The 21,541-nt window shown below is 39.2% G+C and overlaps 1 protein-coding gene and 1 long non-coding RNA gene across 5 annotated transcripts in view; one reads left to right on the top strand and one right to left on the bottom strand.

Moving 5' to 3' along the window:
* LOC123627350 (alcohol dehydrogenase 1C-like) overlaps positions 1–21,541 on the top strand; it is a 39,540-nt gene that overhangs the window by 14,581 nt on the left and 3,418 nt on the right. The window contains exons 1-8 of one of the 3 annotated variants that reach the window (XM_045536869.1): positions 7,085–7,165; positions 10,237–10,338; positions 10,943–11,081; positions 12,823–12,910; positions 13,006–13,225; positions 15,554–15,814; positions 17,721–17,856; positions 18,470–18,608. In XM_045536869.1, coding sequence (XP_045392825.1) covers positions 7,148–7,165; positions 10,237–10,338; positions 10,943–11,081; positions 12,823–12,910; positions 13,006–13,225; positions 15,554–15,814; positions 17,721–17,856; positions 18,470–18,608 — 1,103 coding nt within the window. In that variant the 5' untranslated portion in view covers positions 7,085–7,147. Of the gene's footprint in view, positions 1–7,084; positions 7,166–10,071; positions 10,339–10,942; positions 11,082–12,822; positions 12,911–13,005; positions 13,226–15,553; positions 15,815–17,720; positions 17,857–18,469; positions 18,609–21,541 lie in introns of those variants that run through there. The other 2 variants (XM_045536871.1, XM_045536870.1) reach the window with 2 other exon arrangements.
* The window catches only part of LOC123627352, a 57,887-nt gene continuing 45,555 nt past the window's right edge, over positions 9,210–21,541 (bottom strand). For both annotated transcript variants that reach the window (XR_006731248.1, XR_006731249.1), the window contains exon 3: positions 9,210–9,237. This is a non-coding gene — a long non-coding RNA (uncharacterized LOC123627352). The remainder of the gene's footprint in view (positions 9,238–21,541) is intronic.

Here is a 21,541-nt window from a genome sequence, read left to right as displayed (position 1 = left end):
GAACAAGTTAGGAACACTGAGGAAAGAGATTACAGATGACACAAACTAATTAAGGTACATCTCATGCTCATGGATTAGTGGAATCAACACTGTTAAAATCTCCATACTGTTCAAAGTGATTTACAGATTCAATGTAATACCCATCAAAATACCAACATCATATTTCACAGATCTAGAAAAAATAATTCGATGCTTCATTTGGAACCAAAAAAGAGCCCAAATAGCCAAAGCAATCCTAAGCAAAAAGGACAAATCTGGAGGCACCACATTACCAGACTTCAAATTGTACTGCAAGGCTATGGTAACCAAAAGAGCATGGTACTGGTATAAGAGCAGAGACATACTCCAATGGAACAGAAGACAGAACCTATATAAAACCATCTACCTGTATACAACCAACTGAATTTTTTTATTCTTATTTCAGCATATTGTGGGGGTACAAAAGTTTAGGTTACATATATTGCCCTTCCCCCCTGACTCCCCTGAGTCAGAGCTTCAAACGTGTCCATCCCCTAGACAGTGCACATCACACTCATTATGTATGTATACACCCATCCCCTCCCCACCCATATCTTCCCGACACCTGATCAATGTTATTCCTAAATGTGCTCTTAGGTGACGATCAGTGAAACCAATCTGATGGTGAGTACATGTGGTGCTTATTTTTCCATTCTTGGGATATTTCACTTAGCAGAATGGGTTCCAACTCTTTCCAGGAAAATACAAGAGGAGCTATATCACCATTGTTTCTTATAGTTGAGTAGTACTCCATGGTATGTATATATATATATATATATATATATATATATATATATATATATATATATATATACCACATTTTATTAATCCACTCATGTATTGATGGACACTTGGGTTGTTTCCACATCTTTGCAATTGTGAATTGTGCTGCTATAAACATTCAGGTACAGGTATCTTTGTCATACAATGTCTTTTGTTCTTTTGGGTAGATGCCCAATAATGTGATTGCTGGATCAAACGGTAGGTCTACTTGTATCTGTTTAAGGTATCTCCATATTGCTTTCCACGAAGGCTGCACTACTTTGCAGTCCCACCAGCAGTGCATGAGTGTTCCTATCTCTCCGCATCCAGGCCAACATTTCTTGTTTGGGGACGTTCAGATAAAGGCCATTCTCACTGGCATTAAGTGAGATCTCATTGTGGTTTTGATTTGCATTTCCCTGATGATTAGAGATGTTGAGCATTTTTTCATATGTTTGTTAGGCAATCTTGTGTCTTCTTTGGAAAAGTTTGTGTTCATCTCCTTTGCCCACTTTTTGATAGGGTTGTTTGATTTTTTCTTGCTCATTTTCCCAATATCTAAATAGATTCTAGTTATCAGCCCTTTATCAGATGTACACCGTGTGAAAATTTTTTCACATTCTGTAGGTTGTCTGATTGCTCTCATGACAGTTTCTTTGGCAGTGCAGAAGCTTTTTAATTGGATCAGATCCCATTTATTTATTTTTGTTGTTGCTGTGATTGCCTTTGGAGTCTTCTTGATAAATTCTTTGCCTAGGCCAGTGTCTGTAAGAGTTTTTCCCACATCTTCTAGAATTCTAATAGTTTCGCACGTTAGGTTTAAGTCTGTTATCCACCGTGAGTTGATTTTTGTGAGAAATGAAAGGTAGTGCGTCCTGTTTCAGTCTTCTACATGTGGCTAGCCAGTTTTCCCAGCACCACATATTGAATAAGAATTCTTTTCCCCACTGTATGTTTTTGTGTGCTTTGTCAAAGATTAAATGGCTATATGAGGATGGTTTTATATCTGGAATCTCAGTTCTTTTCCACTGGTCTGTGTCTCTGTTCTTGTGCCAATACCAAGATGATTTAATAACAACATGCTTGTAGTATAGTTTGAAGTCTGGTAAATTAATACTTCCCATTGTATTCTTATCACCTAAAATTGCTTTTGCTAAACGGGGTCTTCTCTGGTTCCATACAAAGTGTAAAATTATTTTTTCTATATCTGTGAAAAATGATGGTGGTAATTTAATAGAGATTGCGTTAAATCTGTAGATCACATTGGGTAGTATAGACATTTTAACAATGTTGATTCTTCTGAACCACGAGCATGGTACGGTATTCCGCCTGTTTACATACTCTGCAATTTCCTTATCAGTGTTTTATAGTTCTTCCTGTAGAGGTCTTTTACCTCCTTAGTTAAATATATTCCTAGGTACTTTATTTTCTTTTTGGTATTGCGAAGGGTATTAAGTCTTTGATTTGGTTCTATTTGACTGTTATTGGCATATATGAATGTCTCTGATTTGTTTGTATTGATTTTGTATCCTGAGATTTTACTGAATTCATTTCTCAATTCCAGGAGTCTCTTGGTTGAATCCTTGGGATGTTCTAGATACAATATCATATCATCAGCAAAGAGTGAGAGCTTGATCTCTTCTGCCCCCATTTGGACACCCTTGATTCTGATCTCTTGCCTGATTGCTCTTGCAAGGACTTCCAGCACTAATTTGAATAGCAGTGGAGACAGTGGGGAAACTTGGCAAACTTGTCTGGTTCCAGTTCTCAGTGGAAATGCTTTACATTTTCCCCCATTCAGTATGATGTTGGCTATCGGTTTGTCATATATGGCTTATATCACTTTTAGGTAGGCCCCATCTATGCCTATTTTGTTAAGTGTTCTTATCATGAAAGGGTGTTGAATTTTGTCAAATTCTTATTCTGCGTCTATTGAGAGAATCATATGGTCTTTGTTTTTGCTGCTATTTATATGATGAATTGCATATATAGATTTGTGTATGTTGAACCATCCTTGCATCACTGGGTGAAGTCCACTTGGTCATGATGGATTATTTTCTTGATAAGCACCTGGACTCGGTTTCCTAGGATTTTGTTGAGAATTTTTGCATCTATATTGATAAAGGACACTGGTCTGTAGTTTTCTTTTTTTGCTGCATCATTTCCTGGTTTCGGTATCAGGGTTATGTTTGCTTCATAAAATGTACTGGGGAGGATTCCAACCTACTCGCCGTTGTGGAATGCCCTTTCACAAGACAGATGTCAACAAACACGCTGTTCTCTCAAATATGCTCCCCATGGCAGCAACCCAGCCTCCACAGGCACAAGGCTGGCCAGCACTTCACCTTTCTCAACACTTTTGGCTTCAGAATCAAAATCAAAATGAAATGCTAATTGGACAATAATTGATGGTTTTGAATGTGCGTATTTTCAAAAATTATTCTAGCAACTTAAAATCTATTCTGTTCTAAATAAAATACTTTATTTATTCTAATTTTCTATAAAAGATTTATTTTTCTTTTTGGAGGCAGTCTTGCTTTGCCGCATGGACTTGAGTGCAGTGGCATGATCATAGCTAACTGCACCCTCAAATCCTGGGATCAAGTGACCTCCTGCCTCAGCCTCCCAGGTATCTGGGACTTCAGGGCACACTGTCACAGCCAGCTAGTTTTTCTTTTTTCTTTCTTTCTTTCTTTTTTTTTTTTTTTTGTAGAGGCAAGATCTCACTATGTTGCACAACCTAGTATTGAACTCCTGACCTCAAGGGACTCTCTCACCTTGGCCTCCCACACTGCTAGGTTTACAGGCATGAGCCACCACACTTGGCCCTATAGAATATTTATCTATTCTATGCTAAAGTCTGATTAACTGCTGCTAAATTACCTCTCCTAAGCTTTGCTTTGCACTTCATTTTTCAACATGCTTTAAAGTTTTCAAACTATTTATGCACATCTGTGGGGTTATAATTTTTCTTTCCTGCAATCTTTAGAATAATATTAATCTCACCATTTTGCCAAGTCACTTAACCCAAAAATGAAGGATTTAGACTGAGGATAATTCTGACAGTTACAATAAGCTTTCTTAGGCCCATGTGAATTATGAGGGCTCTAGAGAAAAGGAGATAGTTTGATCCCTTACAGAAATGCTGGTCTTTCCCTGAGAACCTCTGTATAGTCACAGTGGAGATGCCAGCCCTGTTCTTCCTGTTAATCTGTGGTAACTTGTTATATCAGCTATAGGAAATTAATACCCGCTATTGCAGACATGACCATCTCAGGCCTCTGGGTAGTCAAGTCTCCCTCTCACACAGCCTGGAAATGTTCTCCAATTGTAGAAACCCAAGATTAGACTGGGTCCACCTAGATGATACAGGAGAATCTCCCGATCTCAAATTCTTTACGTTAATCACATGTGCAGTATCTCCTTCACCATGTAAAGCAACATATCCATAGGTTCCAGGGATTGGGAGTGGACGTCTTTGAGGGCCATTATTCTGCCTGCCACCTGAACCAAACATAGCCTCTCTCCGGTTGATCTCAATTTAGAAGATCACACTTAAATGGAAATGTAATATAGAATTTGGCTGCCTTAGAGAGAGAGAGAGAGAGAGAGAGACAGAGAGAGAGAGAGAGAAACAGAGGTAAGTGATGCCCTTCTGGCACTTAGAGATTGACAGGTTTACCTTTGGACATCCCAGATGTTCCAGGCTGTCATGGCCATCTGAAACTAGACCACTGATGCCCACTCATGTATCCCCTGCACTTCACACTTGTCTATCTAAATTTCTGGAAGGCAGGGCAAGGAGTAAGAGCACAGTACTTGCTACATGGTATTAGGAGGGATCTCCTGACTCCACGGAGTTTGTCCCAATGCATTTTGTGGTTCACGGAGCCATGTGTTCATGAAGTGATGGAAGTTTATAAGAGGGCATCAGAGACCCCCAAGTATCTGGGCCCTAAAAACAAGGTGGTAGCGGCTGCAATTCCCTCAGGTGCTGGGTCTGCAGTTGTGGGACAGGAGTAAAACATATGCTATTGATTCCATCTGTACCTCTCAATTCCAACTCATCTTTCTTCACAAATCTTAATAAAATACCTTTCCCCTGAGGCTTCTTTGACTCTCAAAGTAGAAGTCAATCCCTTCAATTTAGACAAAAAATATACAAGCACTCACTCTGAGTCGGGCATTAAGTGCTGAGAATGCATAAGGGAAAGACAGGCTGGTGTCTTCCTCCTCTGAGTCACTCTCAAACCCTCTCTTGGCGCCGACCATTTCCCATCTCACATGAGAGTTCTCTGTCTTCTCGAATGACCACTGACCCCAATGCTGATCTGTAATCCCTTAAAGTGGAGTCACTGAATAGTCTAGATTATGAGATTTCTCACAGGTAGCTCAGTCGCTGTCCTAACAAATATGAGCACAGGAATTCAATAATCATTTATTAAACACCTGCTGTCTACATGGTACTAGGTGCAGTTGAGAATATAAGTGAAATTTAAGAAGGCCCCTGACCAGAAATTTCTGATAGAATTTCAGAGTCTGGTCCCTACACTAAATACATAGAACAACGAAAGAGAAGAGGTCCCAAATATCACAGGAGGGACGTCGGTGCTAGGGGGAGGCAGAGAAGGGAAGGATGCCTGTGATTTGCAGCTAATATTTGTCCACAAGCGGGGCCTTGTCCTGGGTCTCTAAGTTGGGCAGGATCTGAATGGGTCACAGGGACAGAAAACAGGAGAGAGAGCATGGCGAGAAAGGGCTTGAGAGGGGAACAGATGTCTGCTTGGGGGACAACAGAAACACAAACTCTCAAAGAACCTGGGCCTGTACTGGAGCTGGGGAGGGGCAGAGTGAAGGGGAAGGTTAAAGCCAGATCATGGGTCCCCTTGGAGACCAGACATCAGATCTGGGACTCTCTTCTTTCCTTCACACCTCTCCAAACTGAAGTCCTGGGGTTCCCCCTTGCTGCTCTGTTGGGTGAATGTTTCTCAGCCCTGGTGTCCATCTCCATGACTCATAATTAAAGCTTCCTGACACAGCCATGAGCTAGTCAGGAAATTGTTCCCTTGGCAAATCTGCAGAAATATGTCCTTTAAGTTAAACTATCCATGTTGACAGATTACATCTAACTAGAGAGCTCACTGGATGATTTTATGACATCTCCAAGTGTAAATGAAAGAAAACTCCAATCCTATTCTCTGAAAACCATGCACATAACTAGTTACATTGACCAAAGGACAATGGAAATGATCCAATGAGGATTTTCTTGATGTTCTGAGATTATTTAAAGTCTAGCTCAAATGCCTGCTCCTCCACGATGGCTCCTCTAAGTCCTTCATTCAGAGGGACTGTGTCCTTCCCTCTCTGCTCCCAAAGCACTAACCTATCCCTGTGATGGGTACTCCCAGTCATGCTGATATGCAGACGTGGCCGCCTGTGTGCCTTTTCCCCACAGACTATGAGCTTCATTGTGTAAATAATAACTTCAGCTAACATTTATTGAGGGTTCTCCCACCTGCCAAGTTCATGGTAATTGCTTTATTTCACTTATTCACCAAACACTCCTTTAAACTGGTACTTATCCTCATCTTACAGATAATAAAGCCAGGGCAAAGAACAGTTAAATAGTAAGACAAAGTTCACCTAGCTGGTAAGATATGGTGTCTGCCTGATCCCAAAGGCCATGTCATAACCACTGCTCCTTACTGGTTCTTGGCATGGGTGGAAGTCATCTCTTACTCAACCCTGCCCCCCACTGGACCCAGCTTAGAGCCTGGCATAGGCAGATGCTCAGTCAATGCTGACTGGTGTTGCATGGAGCAGAAATGCCAGGGATGGTGACACCTTGGCTGTGACTGATTGGGTGTCTGATTCCCTGCTGTGAAGAGGAGAGTGCTGGATCAGACACGTTCCTCTGGCTCCCAGCTCTCTCTGTCCTACCTCATTTGTGCTGCTTCCTCAGTCCTCCTCCCTCCTAACTGCACCATGTGGATTCAAGGTTGCAGCTCAGTGCAGAGAAAGGAAAACAGAACTCTGCCTGCGAGAGGGAATCATGGAATTAGAGAGAGAGGGAGATTAAAATTTATTCCTATGTGTAGGGAAATATTTAACCTAATTAAAACAAAATGTTATCTGATATTAACAAATCACAAAGTCAAGGTTTTGAGCAGTAGTTCAGTGCCCTTTTCTTTCCCATTTGACTGACCTAAGCATAATTTGATGGGTGTGGCCTAAAGATACAGATCACATGTGGAATTGGGCATTACTCAAGCAAACACAGTATCTGTGGTCTATATATATGCCCTCAGGCAGGGAAGAAATCCACAACCTCATCAGTCTCTTGGTCTGCAGAGAAGACAGCAACAACATGAGCACAGCAGGAAAAGTAAGCAAAGAACCATTACTGTTGGAAATATATCCTCATTAATATAATAAATAAGAGCATGGAGTATTTGATGGATAATTTAAAATTTATGTCTAAATTAGAAATGATACACTGAATATGATGCACAATATATGCTACAATTTATAATGTCTACTTAACTACAATAGAAATAAGCTATGCTAACTAACTTTAACAAGAATGTATAGAACTGGTATCTAAGTCTTTATTTCCCCCATTTAATAAATTCATAGGAAAGTGATAGTTTATTCCAAGCTACTCATAACTAATTTGTAATTCTAAAGTCAAAAAAGCCTTAGTCAAGAAGTTATTTTATTCAGAGAAATATGACGTGTAAATATTAGAAGTTATCTTTATATTAAGAAATCCTAGGCCGGTGTGGTGGCTCATGGTTGTAATTCTAGCAGTCTGGGAGGCCAAGGCAGAAGGATTGCTTGAACTCAGGAGTTCAAGACGAGCCTCAGCAAGAGCAAGACCCAGTCTCTACTAAAAATAGAAAAATTAGCCAGGCGTGGTGGCACACACCTATAGTCCCAGCTACTCAGGAAGCTGAGGCAGGAGAATAGCTTGAACTCAAGAGTTTGAGGTTGCAGTGAGCTATGATGACACCACAGCACCTACATAGGGTGACAGAGCGAGACTTTGTATCAAAAATAAAAAAAGAAAAGGAATCCTAATCTAAATGTGTTATTCTTTGTAATCATTCTTTTTATGAACACCAGAAAGTTAAGTCTCACAAAAGTTTGTGACAGGAATTTCATTCACAAGACTGAAATATCCTTCTAATCTTACTATAAAATCTCTTAAAAATACATATAGCATCGCAATCATCAAAGTTAAGCAAGACAACATGAACATGCAAATTTTGGGGTCTCTTATGGCACCCTTAGGCAATTTCCAGAGAAATCCTACAGAACAATATCTTCCGCCTATAAAAATCAGTGTCATTTTACAGAAAATTAATACCAATACGATTTGAATCAGTTATGAGCACTAGGAACATAGGTTCTAAGACTTCCGTAAATTTATATTTATTTGTTCAATGTGTTGACAGGTACAGAGAAATGGATGTGGTCATTCAGTGTAATCAAATCCTGTATTTAACTGCTTACTTAAGAGAAGCGTGGCCACATTTCCAGCACATTTGTTGTGTTAGGAGTGGAGCACACAGTAAAATGTCTTGCTAGGATCTCAAGTTAAAGGTTCTGACGTTTCTATACACACACACTGTCAGACAAAACAGGCTCATGTCAATAAGATTGGTTAGATGAGTGGCCAATTGTCAGTGTTCTTATTCCACTTTTTTTCATTTGTTACTGATTAAGATTTGCCTTCTAAAGGAAAAATAATCAGGAGAAAAATTAATTTACCAAAAATCAGTATAAGCTACATAATGAGGTCATTAAGTGAAAGTGAGGTATAAACCAACCATATTAATGAAAATAATACATGATGAAATAAGGAATCAATCCTCCCCTTTCGGGTGCAGTGTTAATAACTTTGCATTTTGATCTCATTTCGTTTATGTTTGTCCTGCCTGCATTTTATTTCCCTCAGACGCTAAATGGTGATAGCACTAACATCTATCTACTTCATAAGGTGGTAATGAGAATTTAATAAATTAATGCTGTAAAGCACTTAGAACAGTACCCAGTACACAGAAACAAGTCGATAAATGTTAGTCACACAACAAAAGCACTATTATTGCTTTTGTTATTAAACTTTTTGTTAACTTTTAACTACCATGGGGCAGTGAAAGGTAAGGCTGCATTGATCTTCACTCCCTAGACAGCCAGCTTTGTGACTTTGGGAAAATCATTCAATCCAAGTCAATTAATCCTCAATCTTTTCATCTGGAAAATAAACCCAATAATTCAGTAATACCATCCTGGCAGCCCCTGGTCAGGTTTAAAGGTGAAGCCTGAAACTCACCCCGCACAGGCCACAGTGTGCCTGCCACATCACAGGCACCTGAGAATCAGGACCTTCCTGCTATGAGGATGATGTTTCCAAGGATTCTCATGTTTACTTTGGCATTGACCATGCTGATCACCCTGCAAAGTGGAAGGATTTGACAAATAATGAAATGAATTCTCAGAAGAATAAATTTCTATTGAATTTATCATATTTGCAATCATGTCAATTCTCTCTAGAAAGAGCTCTGTTAACTGTACACATTTTACAACAATGAAGATAGGTTTTATGACACATTCTCACGTACTTAAAATATGTATTCAACTTTTATTTTTAGGAGCATTTATGGATAAGCTATCCTAGCTAGAAATTCAAACACAGTTCTCCTGTTTTAAAATATATGTGTGTGTGTGTGAGTGTATACACACACATAAACACACACACACCTCTATAGCTCTAACCTCTGGAAATTTTGGCCCCAATCTAATCTGGAAGGAGCCTCTACACATGAATTACACAATAAAACAGGCTGCCAAGGCTAAGTTTCAGATGAATAATGCAAACAAGTAGCACACAGAAGGGGTGGGAAGAGAAATCAGAGGAGAAAAGGCAAATAGAGAAGAGAAGTCATCCCAGGGCAGAAAGCAAATAAGTATGTAACTGTCACTACAAAGACAGATCCTTTGTCCTAAGCAGAAAATTGAGCAAAGAAGTAATGGATATATGTGAACAGACACCAGCTCTGTCAGGAAAATAATAGTGACTTGGAACTTTATGTAGAAGCCTACAGTTGTTTGTAAACAATGGATTTTAGGACAGCATTAGGGAATAGTGGGAATAAACACCTTTCGGGGGAAAAAAACAACATGGGGATGGCCTAAAATAATATATTCTCATTTATTTCACTATCTTATTACAGTTAATTCCGTTTCTCTTTCCTTGTGACATTGCTTTATTCTTTCTTTTATTTTTAGAGAGACAGTTTTATTATCTCTTTAAACCAGAGGTGTTCACGTCTATATAGCACATGTTAGGTACCACACATGGGCCTCGATGTTCCATGCACAAAGACAAGAAGACCCAAGCCCTGACTTCGAGAGTGGAGACAAACTGGTATCATCATTTGTTTCATTTTCCAGGTAATAAAATGCAAAGCCGCTGTGCTATGGGAGCTAAACAAACCCTTTTCCATTGAGGAGGTGGAGGTGGCACCCCCTAAGGCCTATGAAGTTCGTGTTAAGGTGAAACATTTTTCCACTTTCATTTAATTTTAGCTTTAAAAAAATTCAGAAAATATTAAAAATGGAAAACCCAAAAATCCATTAAGAGGCACATTTTATATGGTAATTCAGACAATGGAATTACATTTGTTGTCAAGGAGAGATGTGAATATGAATTGTTAAATTTTTTAAAAGTGACCAAAGAGTATATACGATACAATCCCAGTAAAATAAAAAAGTTTGTGTGTCTGTATATTTAAAAAGTGCAAAGGGATATATCAAGATTTCAAACTCAATTAGCACTAGATACTTTCTTGGAGTTAATGTACAATTTCTACTTCTATAAAAAATGCCTTCTTGTGTTAGATAAGATAAATATTGCAAAATAGATTATTTCCCAGATTATTCTAAATTCTTTAATTCGGGAAACGAAGTTAGAGAAAGGTTTCAGACTGCATAGCCTTGCTTGGGGATAAACTGCATCTTTTGTACTTGGAAAGAGCAGGGATTATTAGCAAAATCGTTAAAAACCTTTTAGAAGCACAATTTCAGAAAATTGGGTATGTTAAATCCATCTGAGGGTCATAATCTTTCTGAATCTGATCATCTTCCCTTTACTCTGTAGATAGTGGCCGCAGGAATCTGCCGCACGGATGACCATGTGGCCAACGGCAGCATGGTCCACCCTCTTCCTGTGATCGTAGGTCACGAGGCAGCTGGCATCGTGGAGAGCATTGGAGAAGGGGTGACCACAGTCAAACCAGGTACAGAATTCACACTCAGGGGAGGTGCCTTGGTTCAAGACTCCAAGATACCCAGCCTGGATGAGGAAACTGAGGCAATGGGGATGAAAGATCTTGCACAAGGTCACAGCCCAGCTGGCCCTGAAGTGTGTCCTCCTCCCTCCCTCCCTCCCTGCCTGACTCGGGCACGTGTGCATCCAGGCACTCACGTGTTCTCCCCTTCAGCACGTTTACTGAGCACCTATTAATACACGACGCCAGACACTAGGTTAGAGCACAGGGATGTGAGAGATCACAGGAGACACAGGGGCTGCCACTGTGGAGTTCACCCCCTAATAACCCCGGTTTAGTGCTGCTGGGCACTGTCCTCTGTCAGGGCCCAAACAGAACTGGCCGTGGGACCACGGAGAAAACACAACCCTTGGTGCTGAGGCTCTAGATCAGTGCATGGAGACTGCTCTGTGCTGAGTTCACAAAAGGGGGCCGTGTGGCTACAGCCGAATCAACATGACCTTTCCTTACGTAGCACGTGGAGCCCGATCACCAATTTTCTCTTCCCACACAGCCTCTCTTCTTGAACAGGGAGTGAATGAAACAGACTAAATGAAGGCACGTGGCCATAAACAGTCTGTTGTATCACCTTTAGCCATGACTAAATGTGACTGGCTACAAATTATGAATTATTTTATCTTTAATATTTATTTTACCCTAATTTTATTGTGTAGTGATATAAATATTTTCACAGGGAAAGGCTGGGTAAACACAAAATTTTCATATCACCATTCCCACATAACATATATCTACAAAATATGATGGGCCAACCATTTCTCTTGGTCTTGTGGGATAGGTAGAATAGATGATTATAAATAAAAATTATGTTTAATTCTAAAGAAATCCCATTAGCCAATAGATTTCAACCTTCCAACTTACCAAATAGTTAAATAAGCTGTGAACAGCAAATAATAAAACCAACGGTCTAGTTTGAGTTTCTGCTCTTCGTACCTCCTGTAGCCAGAAATAAGTTAATAAGAAAATGACACCTTTTCTTCTCACCCCTTCTGCTTTCACCAAAGCAGGATAAAGAGATAATTCATAAATTATCAACTAAAAACATTTAAAAGTCAGTTCTTCTCCTAAAAGAAAGTGCCTAACTCATTGTTGAGGGTTGAAGTTTTCGGAGGCATTTCTTCCATTCTTCTTTGTCCTATTTTTGTCAGTTTTCCTCAAAAAGAAATTCAGATATTTTTAAAAATCATTCACTACATATGAAAGATAAGCATACTCATTTTGAAAAGTCAAGAATTTGTTATCCAAATTCTCATTTTTATTTTAGCTCAAATTATTACAAAATATCACATCTCCCCAACGTCCTGTGAGACTATGGCAGCCCACTTCCAACTGAAAATGTTATTGGCACAGTGAGAATATTGGAGATTTAATCAGTTAAGGATTAAGTGAGATGATGTGTGTAAACCCCCCGGGAGAAATCAGGACACTCAATAAAAGTTAACTCTACAGAAATAATTTTTAAAATCCAAGTTCCCTTCCACATTTACATTTCCTCTTTGGGAATCTTCAGGCACATGTAACCCAAACCAACACCAATGTTGGCAGGCAATGACCAGTGGCACAGTAGTGACCGGACCTTAGTTCATGGACACTCTTCTCAAAGACACAAACCTCCAATATATACACGTAAGGTCTAAGTACTTCCTGTATACATTTCTGGAAATTTAAGGAGAATTTGTTTTATCCCCTCCAGGTGATAAAGTCATCCCACTCTGTACTCCTCAGTGTGGAAAATGCAGAATTTGTAAACACCCTGAAAGCAACGTCTGCTTGAAAAGCGAGTAGGTTTTTCATCCTCTCTTTGCACAGCCCTTGAGTTTGCACATTAGTTATGCTTGTGTCTCATGCCCTGTGTGTCCGTGTGTTCACTGACTAGTCTGATCAATCCTCGGGGGACCATGCAGGATGGCACCACGAGGTTCACCTGCAGGGGGAAGCCCGTCCACCACTTCCTCGGCATCAGCACCTTCTCCCAGTACACCGTGATGGATGAGAATGCCGTGGCCAAAATTGATGCAACTGCTCCGCTGGAGAAAGTTTGCCTCTTGGGCTGTGGATTTTCCACTGGTTATGGGTCTGCAGTCAAAATTGCCAAGGTAGGAATCACAGTGGCAAGTAAGACCATTTGCGCTCAGATTGTCAAGAACCACAAAGGAAGCAATTTCTCACAAGAATCAGAGATTATTTTTCATCACTGTGAGGTGTTGATTATGAGCAGAAAAATGGCCCCACAAGAAATTGAGAGCATATCTCCAAAAATTCACCTGTTAATCATAGATAAAAAGTTGTTCATACTTGGTTAAAAAAAACTAAATATTTCATTTGCAATAATTATCTTTTGATATTTTTCCTTTTTGGAATTATTAACTTGTAGGGTTGAGAATTCATTCAGTCATTTATTCTACAAGTAGAGGGCACCTGTACCTGCATTAGGCGCAGTAGGTTCTGCTGGGTTCTGAGGCTGCAAAGACAAATGAAATGAAGGGTTTCCCTTTGAAGAGCATCTAGTCCCTGGACCCCCCACTTCCACATATAGGATCAACAGTAGATTCCAAACCTTACCTGATACATTTCCAAACCATGAGTCACCCACTCTGTGGATTCTTCGCAGGGAAGTGATAAAGCTTCGGTGACACACTTATTTCACTCATCATGGGAGTTCATCTGTGTCTCTTTCCCCACCATGAACACACACACACACACACACACACACACACACTCCTAAAAAGTGCTCAGTTTGAAGGAGAAACACTTTAAAGTTTCATCTTCTCAAATGGCTGAAAATCTAGTAGTACTCTTCGTTTTGTGAAACTGAGGTCCAGAGACCTAAAGCTCACTGCTGATTGGTAGGAGAACTGACACTAGAATACCATTCCAAAATCTCTTGCTTTATCTTTAATCACAATACATACTTGCTAGCACCTTTAAATCACAATCACAAGCCTTGCCTTTTTCTTAGTAAGGTAGAAAGAATTGTTGTACCATGCGGTACTGAATAGCATTTGGTGGATAAATGAGTGAATAGACACCCTTAAGGGAATGTACCAATGAGATTATTGGGGACAGAAAGAGCATTTTAGCCACACTGAAGGCCAACTATAGAAGACTAGATTTATTAAATAGCCCCTCCACAATTTAAACAATTAAGAGTACATCCTTCCAAATTTCTGTGACTTTAGAACTTACTTCCTTGAGCAACTGTCTCATCTATTTTACAGGTGGTCTATGTGAGCCTACCCATAGACCAGAGGCTAAGAATACTTATAATGAAAGATTTTATTCATTATTAAAATACAGATCATCTTTTGTTGCATTACTGTTCATTAGTGTATTTTTTTTTATTTCAGTTCATCATGGGGGTACAAAAGCTCAGGTTATATACATTGTCCATGTCCCGCCCATCCCCCCGAGTCAGAGCCTCAAGCGTGTCCATTCACCAGATAGTGCACCTGGCACTCACCATGTAGTCATACCTCCATCCCCTCCCCCCCACCTCCCCAAGTCAGCACCTTCAAGCATGACCATTCCCCAGATGGTGCGCAACGCACTCATCATGTAGGCATACACCCATCCCCTCCCCCCACCCCCGTCTCAGTCTGATATCCAGTTGGTACCCTTCCCTGATGTGCATTTAGGTGATGATCAGGGAAACCAATTTTCTGGTGAGTACATGTGATGCTTGTTTTTCCATTCTTTGGATACTTCACTTAATATAACGGGTTCCAATTCTCTCCAGGAGAACCAAAGAGATGTTGTATCATCGTTATTTCTTATAGCTGCTTGGTTCATTAACTTTCAGTAGTCATGACCAGTAAATCCCTGCTTTAAAAAATACGCTAATATTACTCATTAGTGTATTTTTTAAATCAGGGATTTACTGGTCATGACTACTGAAAGTTAATGAACCAAGCAGCTGATCATTGAGGGTTTGACTGAATAATACTTCAGTCTCCTTAAGTAGCCTTTTCCACTTATGCCATTTGCCACAAACTGCCTTTGTGGATGTAGGAGACACTAAGGCTGCCTATCGACGGCTTTCAGCCATGTAGATTCTCTTCAAGATTGCAGTCACTGACATTTAGAACTCAAAGGTCATCCAGTCCCAGGTTCCCAGCCTGGGCATCCCATTGCAGTCACCTGGGACTAGGCCATACATGCAGAGATTCTGATTTAATTGTTATTGGCTGTTACCTGGGCATTGGGATTTTTTAAAGTTCACCAGATGAGTCTCATATGCAGCAAAGCTTGAGAACCACTGACCTAGCTCAACACCCTCAACTTAAACATGAAACAACTAAAGCCAAAAGATTGGACGTGAGAGTCTGAGTGGCTCTTGATAACAGACAAGGCCTGGCACTTTATAAAGTCTAGGCACATTCCAACATTCAATACTTAATCCACTTTTGCATTTTCTGAATACACAGGTCACCCAGGGCTCTACCTGTGCTGTGTTTGGCCTGGGAGGTGTTGGCCTGTCTGTCATCATGGGCTGTAAGGCAGCCGGAGCGGCCAGGATCATTGCCGTGGACATCAACAAAGGTAAATTTGCAAAGGCCAAAGAGCTGGGCGCCACTGAATGCATCGACCCTCAAGACTACAAGAAACCCATCCAGGAGGTGATAATGGAAATGACCGATGGAGGTGTGGATTTTTCGTTTGAGGTCATTGGTCGGCTTGACACATTGGTATGTACAATGACATGTGGAAATTTCTGCTTCTGCAATCTGGAATATGGTTTTAGGTGGCAGAATATAAATGTTGTGTATGAAGAATATTTTTCAAATAATGAGGAGTAATTTCCCATCTCCTGTTTGTTACCTGGCTTGTTTCATTTATTGTTGAGAAATCTTTCATTCCATCAGCTAAGCAGGCCTGCCTCGAGTAATATTTCGTTGTTAGAAAAGGGTTTGTTTTTTTATTGAACCATTACAAATTTACTGTATTAACTTTTAGTTATAAAATTCGAACTCAAGTAAATATAACTAATATAAATTCTGTTCTCCAATTTGTATTATTTTTCCTCCACATTCTCAACAAGAATGGCTAGAACAATTCTTCACGTGCTTTACTGTATTCCTATTTTTTTATATATCATACTTTTCCTTAAAGGAATGAGCAATTTTAGGTCAAGAATTATTTCATTAACTGAAAATGTGCCCTAAGGAAAGTGACTGCTTTAAGGTACCCTATATTTTACCATAGAGAGAGCACAGTGCCTGGCACATAACTTGTACCCAATATCAATATTTTGGACTCAATACTTTAAAAAGTCAACAATTTACCAGCCCCCAAATTTGAGAGATACATTCCTGTCTCATTGCACTGTTTACGGTTTACCTGAGATAATGCGTGTCAGATACTTAGCACAGTGTCACCTGTCATGCAGTAAGATCTCAATAAATGTCAGCCAGCATTATTGATAGGAAATACTATTACCAATCTGGGAGTGCTTATGTCATCTTTAAAATACACATCCTATTACTTACAAATAAGTACAGATATCATCAGCTGCAATGGAAAACACATCTGCAGCTATATTTCACCCACAATGAGTTCTCTAGAATCCTGCTGAAAACGTCCACAGAGACCAACAAATCCCCATTGTTGAGGTTCTCCAGGACATCCCAGCAGTGTGGTGAAGGGGAGCAGCACCCTGAAAGCAAAGCCCTTTGCAGCCATGACCTGGAACAATATGCAAAGACTTCATACAAGCATGAAGTTTCAAGAAAATCCAACTTTCTATACCTTTTCTCCTTATGCTCTTTGTCCAAAGTTTTCCTCCATTTTCTCATGAGAAACTGAATTGCTACTTTATTTGAAGATACCAAATGCCAGACAGCCACATGTTCTAACGATATCTGGTCTTCCAAGTGTCATAATCCAAAATCGAAGGACTAATCATTATTTGCTTTGGGGGATCCTGTACCGTTATCTTACCACAGAACATGTACGAAAGGATGACTAGAGGGAACGACTTTCTGGACTGTCTTTTGAGGATCCAGAATAATAAGTGTAGTTTAAAATGAAACCAATATGCATTTAGAGGAGGTAAAAAACAATGTTTAAAACATGTCCATTTTAGAAATGGACAGTAGAACAAGAATCCATCAAAAAGGCAAATCATCAAGTGGGAAAGAGACAAATTTTGATGATGTAATCACACCTTGTTCATGATCAAACCATGTGATTCAATGTACCAGGTTCAAATCATCTATTTAATTAACCAATGAAAAATGAATTAACCAGCTCAAAGATTGCCTGAGAATCATGTGATGATGAAACAGTGCCCTTCTTTAAGGAACCAGAATTTACATATGTTTGTAACGATGTTTGCCTCCTTATTACTTTATAAGAAAGTGTTAACTATACACAAATGCATTCATCCATTCTTTCATTCAAAAACCATTTTCTGGGCATTTCTTAAATCCACAGCACTAACCTAGGCCCAAAGAGGAATGAACAAAAAGACATAATCTCCTCCCTCCCCACACTCACAATATCGCTAAATCAATATGACATCATACTGTGCATTATCAGTGGAGACTATTAGAGGGTTTACTTTAAGGATGTTAAGTGTTGATTTTATTCCAGATGGCTGCCCTGTTATGCTGTCATGAGGCGTGTGGCACAAGCATCATTGTCGGGGTCCCTCCCGATTCTCAAACCCTCCCCATTAACCCTCTACTGCTGTTGACTGGACGCACGTGGAAAGGAGGTATTTTGGGAGGTACGTACTTATGCTTTGGGGCCAAATTGTTATTAACCTCAGAATCTCTCCCCTTTTACAAGTGACAAGGCCAGGTTTTGGAAAGCAACATGGTCAAAATTTAATCAAAATTCCTATTGCATCTATAGACTCCAAATCAACTAGATGTGGAACTAAGGAAGACACAAGGTCCCAAGACACAATTTTCTAGTATCCCCATAAACTTACTAGGCCCTCTTTTAATCCTTGTGACCGCATAAGACACCAAAATTTGTAATAGGGCATAGAAATTCTATAGGACACATGAATCTATAATTCATGTCTACATTCATTGCCCAAATTGAGACAACTACTAAATTTGTTCCTTGTCTTTGGGCTTAATCATCTGTACTATGATTTCTCTATGACACAGCTAAGAACTAAGGACCTTTGTTTATCTGGGAAGATTTCTTTTAAAGCCAAAGCACTGCAAAAGGACACCTACCAAAGCATTCTGTCTCCCAGTAGCCTCCGTAATAGCAGTCTGAGGAATGCAGTACTTTTAAAACTTTCATCTTAATCTTATTTCGAAAGTCTCTCCAATTCTCCTCCTTATCCCTGGCTGAATCTAACAATGATATTGTCTTCTTTTCAGGCCTTAAGATGAAAGAGTCTATCCCCAAACTTGTGGCTGATTTTATGGCTAAGAAGTTTCCATTGGATCCATTAATAACCAATGTTTTGCCTTTTGAAAAAATAAATGAAGGATTTGACCTGCTTCGCTCTGGAAAAAGGTAGATTTTAAGTTGTTGCTTTTTGGTTTTTGCTTTTTCTGGTAAGGGGTTGGCTAGCAGAGAATGAAAAAGTACAACAATGAGAAAAAATTGGACTGCCTTGGTTTTCCGTTACCAGCTCAGGCTCACATGTAGAGCACCTGAGATCCTATTGTGGGGCACTGAGAACATTTGTGTTACATTTCCTATTCTGTTGAAGCCAAATTATGTTGGTTACAGCAAATCTGAAGGATTAGAGCCACTTATCCTTCTTTACAAGAGGACACTCACCTTTGCCAAAAAAAAAACTGGGTCACGTGGTCCACATTACACCATGGACTCACTGAAGCCTCTGCCTGGACCCCTAAATAAGGCTGACATTTAGGGGCTGTAAATTTAAATTATATTCAGGACATGCCCAACAGTTTCATTATGGGAGGAGATAGAACGATGTTGGGATTTTTTCTATTCAGATAGTATTAGTTTTTCTTTTTTGGTTTTTGCAGCTTACAAAGAAGTTTTTACCCTTAAATGTTATTATGAAGGGGAAAGGTGCAAAATGCTGTTTAAATGTTTGTTTTAACTTTTTTGTAAAGCTAGAAAAATAAGCAAATTCTATTAAATATTTACTACTTCTAACATTTAACATTTACAGTCACCTAGTAAGATGAATTTTGCCACCTGCATTTAAGCAAAGCACAACTAGTAATAGGCAGTTGTATCCACTCCCTGCCTTCCAGCTCCATAGTCCATGCTTTTTCTACTACCCCACACTTCTTCTCATGCAGTTTTTCAACTTTCAATAGTATTTCCTGGGCACTCACATAAAATATTATACTAGATACTTGATCTGACAAATATTCTCGAGCAAGGAAAGAAACAAGCAACTAGACAGCACCAGCTGTTCTACTGATTGTCTTATCTGTATTATCTTATGTGATTCCCAAACAATACTGATATGGCCAGTTCCGATTTCACCATCTTGGAGAGGAGAAACCTGAGACTCAGAGACGACACAGCTAGGCCAGAACCATGCAGCTAGCTGAGAAGGGAGCAGAATTCAAAGATCTGGTTGTTAGCAAATCGATTCACTTTCTATTAAGCCACAGTGCAACAGTACGTGTGTGTGTGCGTGTGCATACATATATATAGAATACAGTAGTCATCAAATGTTAGTTAGTATCCTCATCCTCATGATCATGATCATGATCATCAGGTTGGAAAGATAACGACATCTCTTTGGTTCTCCTGGGGAGAGTTGGAACCCTTTATATTAAGTGAAGTATCCCAAGAATAGAAAAACAAGCATCACATGTACTCACCAGAAAATTGGTTTCCCTGATCATCACCTAAACGCACATTGGGGAATGATACCAACTGGATATCAGACTGAGGCGGGGGGTGGGGGAGGGGATGGGTGTATGCCTACATGATGAGTGCGTTGCGCACTGTCTGGGGAATGGTCATGCTTGAAGGTGCTGACTCGGGGAGGTGGGGGAGGAGGGAGGGGATGGAGGTATGACTACATGGTGAGTGCCAGGTGCACTGTCTGGAGAATGGACACGCTTGAGGCTCTGACTCAGGGGGATGGGCGGGACATGGGCAATATATATAACCTGAGCTTTTGTACCCCTATAGTAAGCTGAAATAAAAATTAAATAAATAAAATAAAATAAAATTTTACATAATTTTCAGGAAAAACTCATATTTCTAAAACAAGGGATATTGTATAGGAATTTTAGCTATATTTTAATGGAAAGAAGATATATATTTGCACAATACAGCAATTATAGTATGAATAAAATGTTCCTGTTTTAAGTTTTATAATATATGAGCTAATGAGCCAGTGATTCTCCATAGAAACCATCACTTAGAATAATTCATAATTTTGATACCATTTACCACTTTTGACTTCTAGTGAGTCTAAGTTGGTGACAATTACTTCAGGAGAGAATTGTGCACAATAGACTATGCTTACTGCAAGTTGTTTAACATGGTTTTATGAGATTATATTTTGTAGTGCTTGCAGAAATAAAATACATACCCTGATAAACTATAATCACTCCTAGGTTGGCCAGTAAGGACAAACACTATAGTCAAATTGCTTAACGAAGTAAAAGGAAATGAGCCTATATAACACAAGCCAAGCAAAAGAAGACCAACAAGAATCCAAAGAGTTGACAGGGATGTATTAGTATCCAATCATGAGAAGCATATCATATCCTTCCATTTTTAAAGTTATACAACTTCAAAGGAAAACTTATTTGTTGGATGTGCTTCATATAATAAAGAATAAATGCCTCAAAAAAAAAAAAAAAGAGAGATGACCAAATCCAGAGAGCAGTATTGAACAACAAAAGAATTCACGAAGTGTGCCTAAATTCACTTTATGTGAGTGTCATACACTTCAATATGTACATTTAAATATAATGAATTCTACCAATAAGCAAAGATCAAAAATGGTACTGCTTAATACTGGTAAGGGTAAGGTGACGTGGGCACCTACATATGCTGCTTGTAGGAATATTAATTGTTATATGCTTTTGGAAAAAGAATTTGGTAATTTGTATCAGAAATTGAGAAAACTTAGATCCTGTGTGCCAGCAATTTCATTTTTAGAAAACTATTCTACAGCATAATAAAATATTCAAACATACATATGTGTTTAAGCATGTTTACCTGTTACCTATAATATAAAAGACTAGAAACATCCTGAAAGTCCAACATTAAGGGAAGAATTAAATAAATTCCAATCATGTATTAGAAATCCATGAAGTCATTAAAAAGAAATGATTACATTACATTGGGAGATTCTCTTGATGTAATTTTGGTTCATAAAATAGAGAATACAAATTACATATGCAATATGATCCCAAATTTTCAACAAGGACAGTACAAAATGTACCTATGTCTAGAATAAGTTGATTAATATACAAGAAAATACAACAATGGTT

This window comes from Lemur catta, chromosome 24, assembly GCF_020740605.2.
Source record: "Lemur catta isolate mLemCat1 chromosome 24, mLemCat1.pri, whole genome shotgun sequence".
Taxonomy (NCBI): domain Eukaryota; kingdom Metazoa; phylum Chordata; class Mammalia; order Primates; family Lemuridae; genus Lemur; species Lemur catta.
Note: the sequence above shows the minus strand (reverse complement) of the source record. Positions and strands in the feature narration are given on the sequence as shown.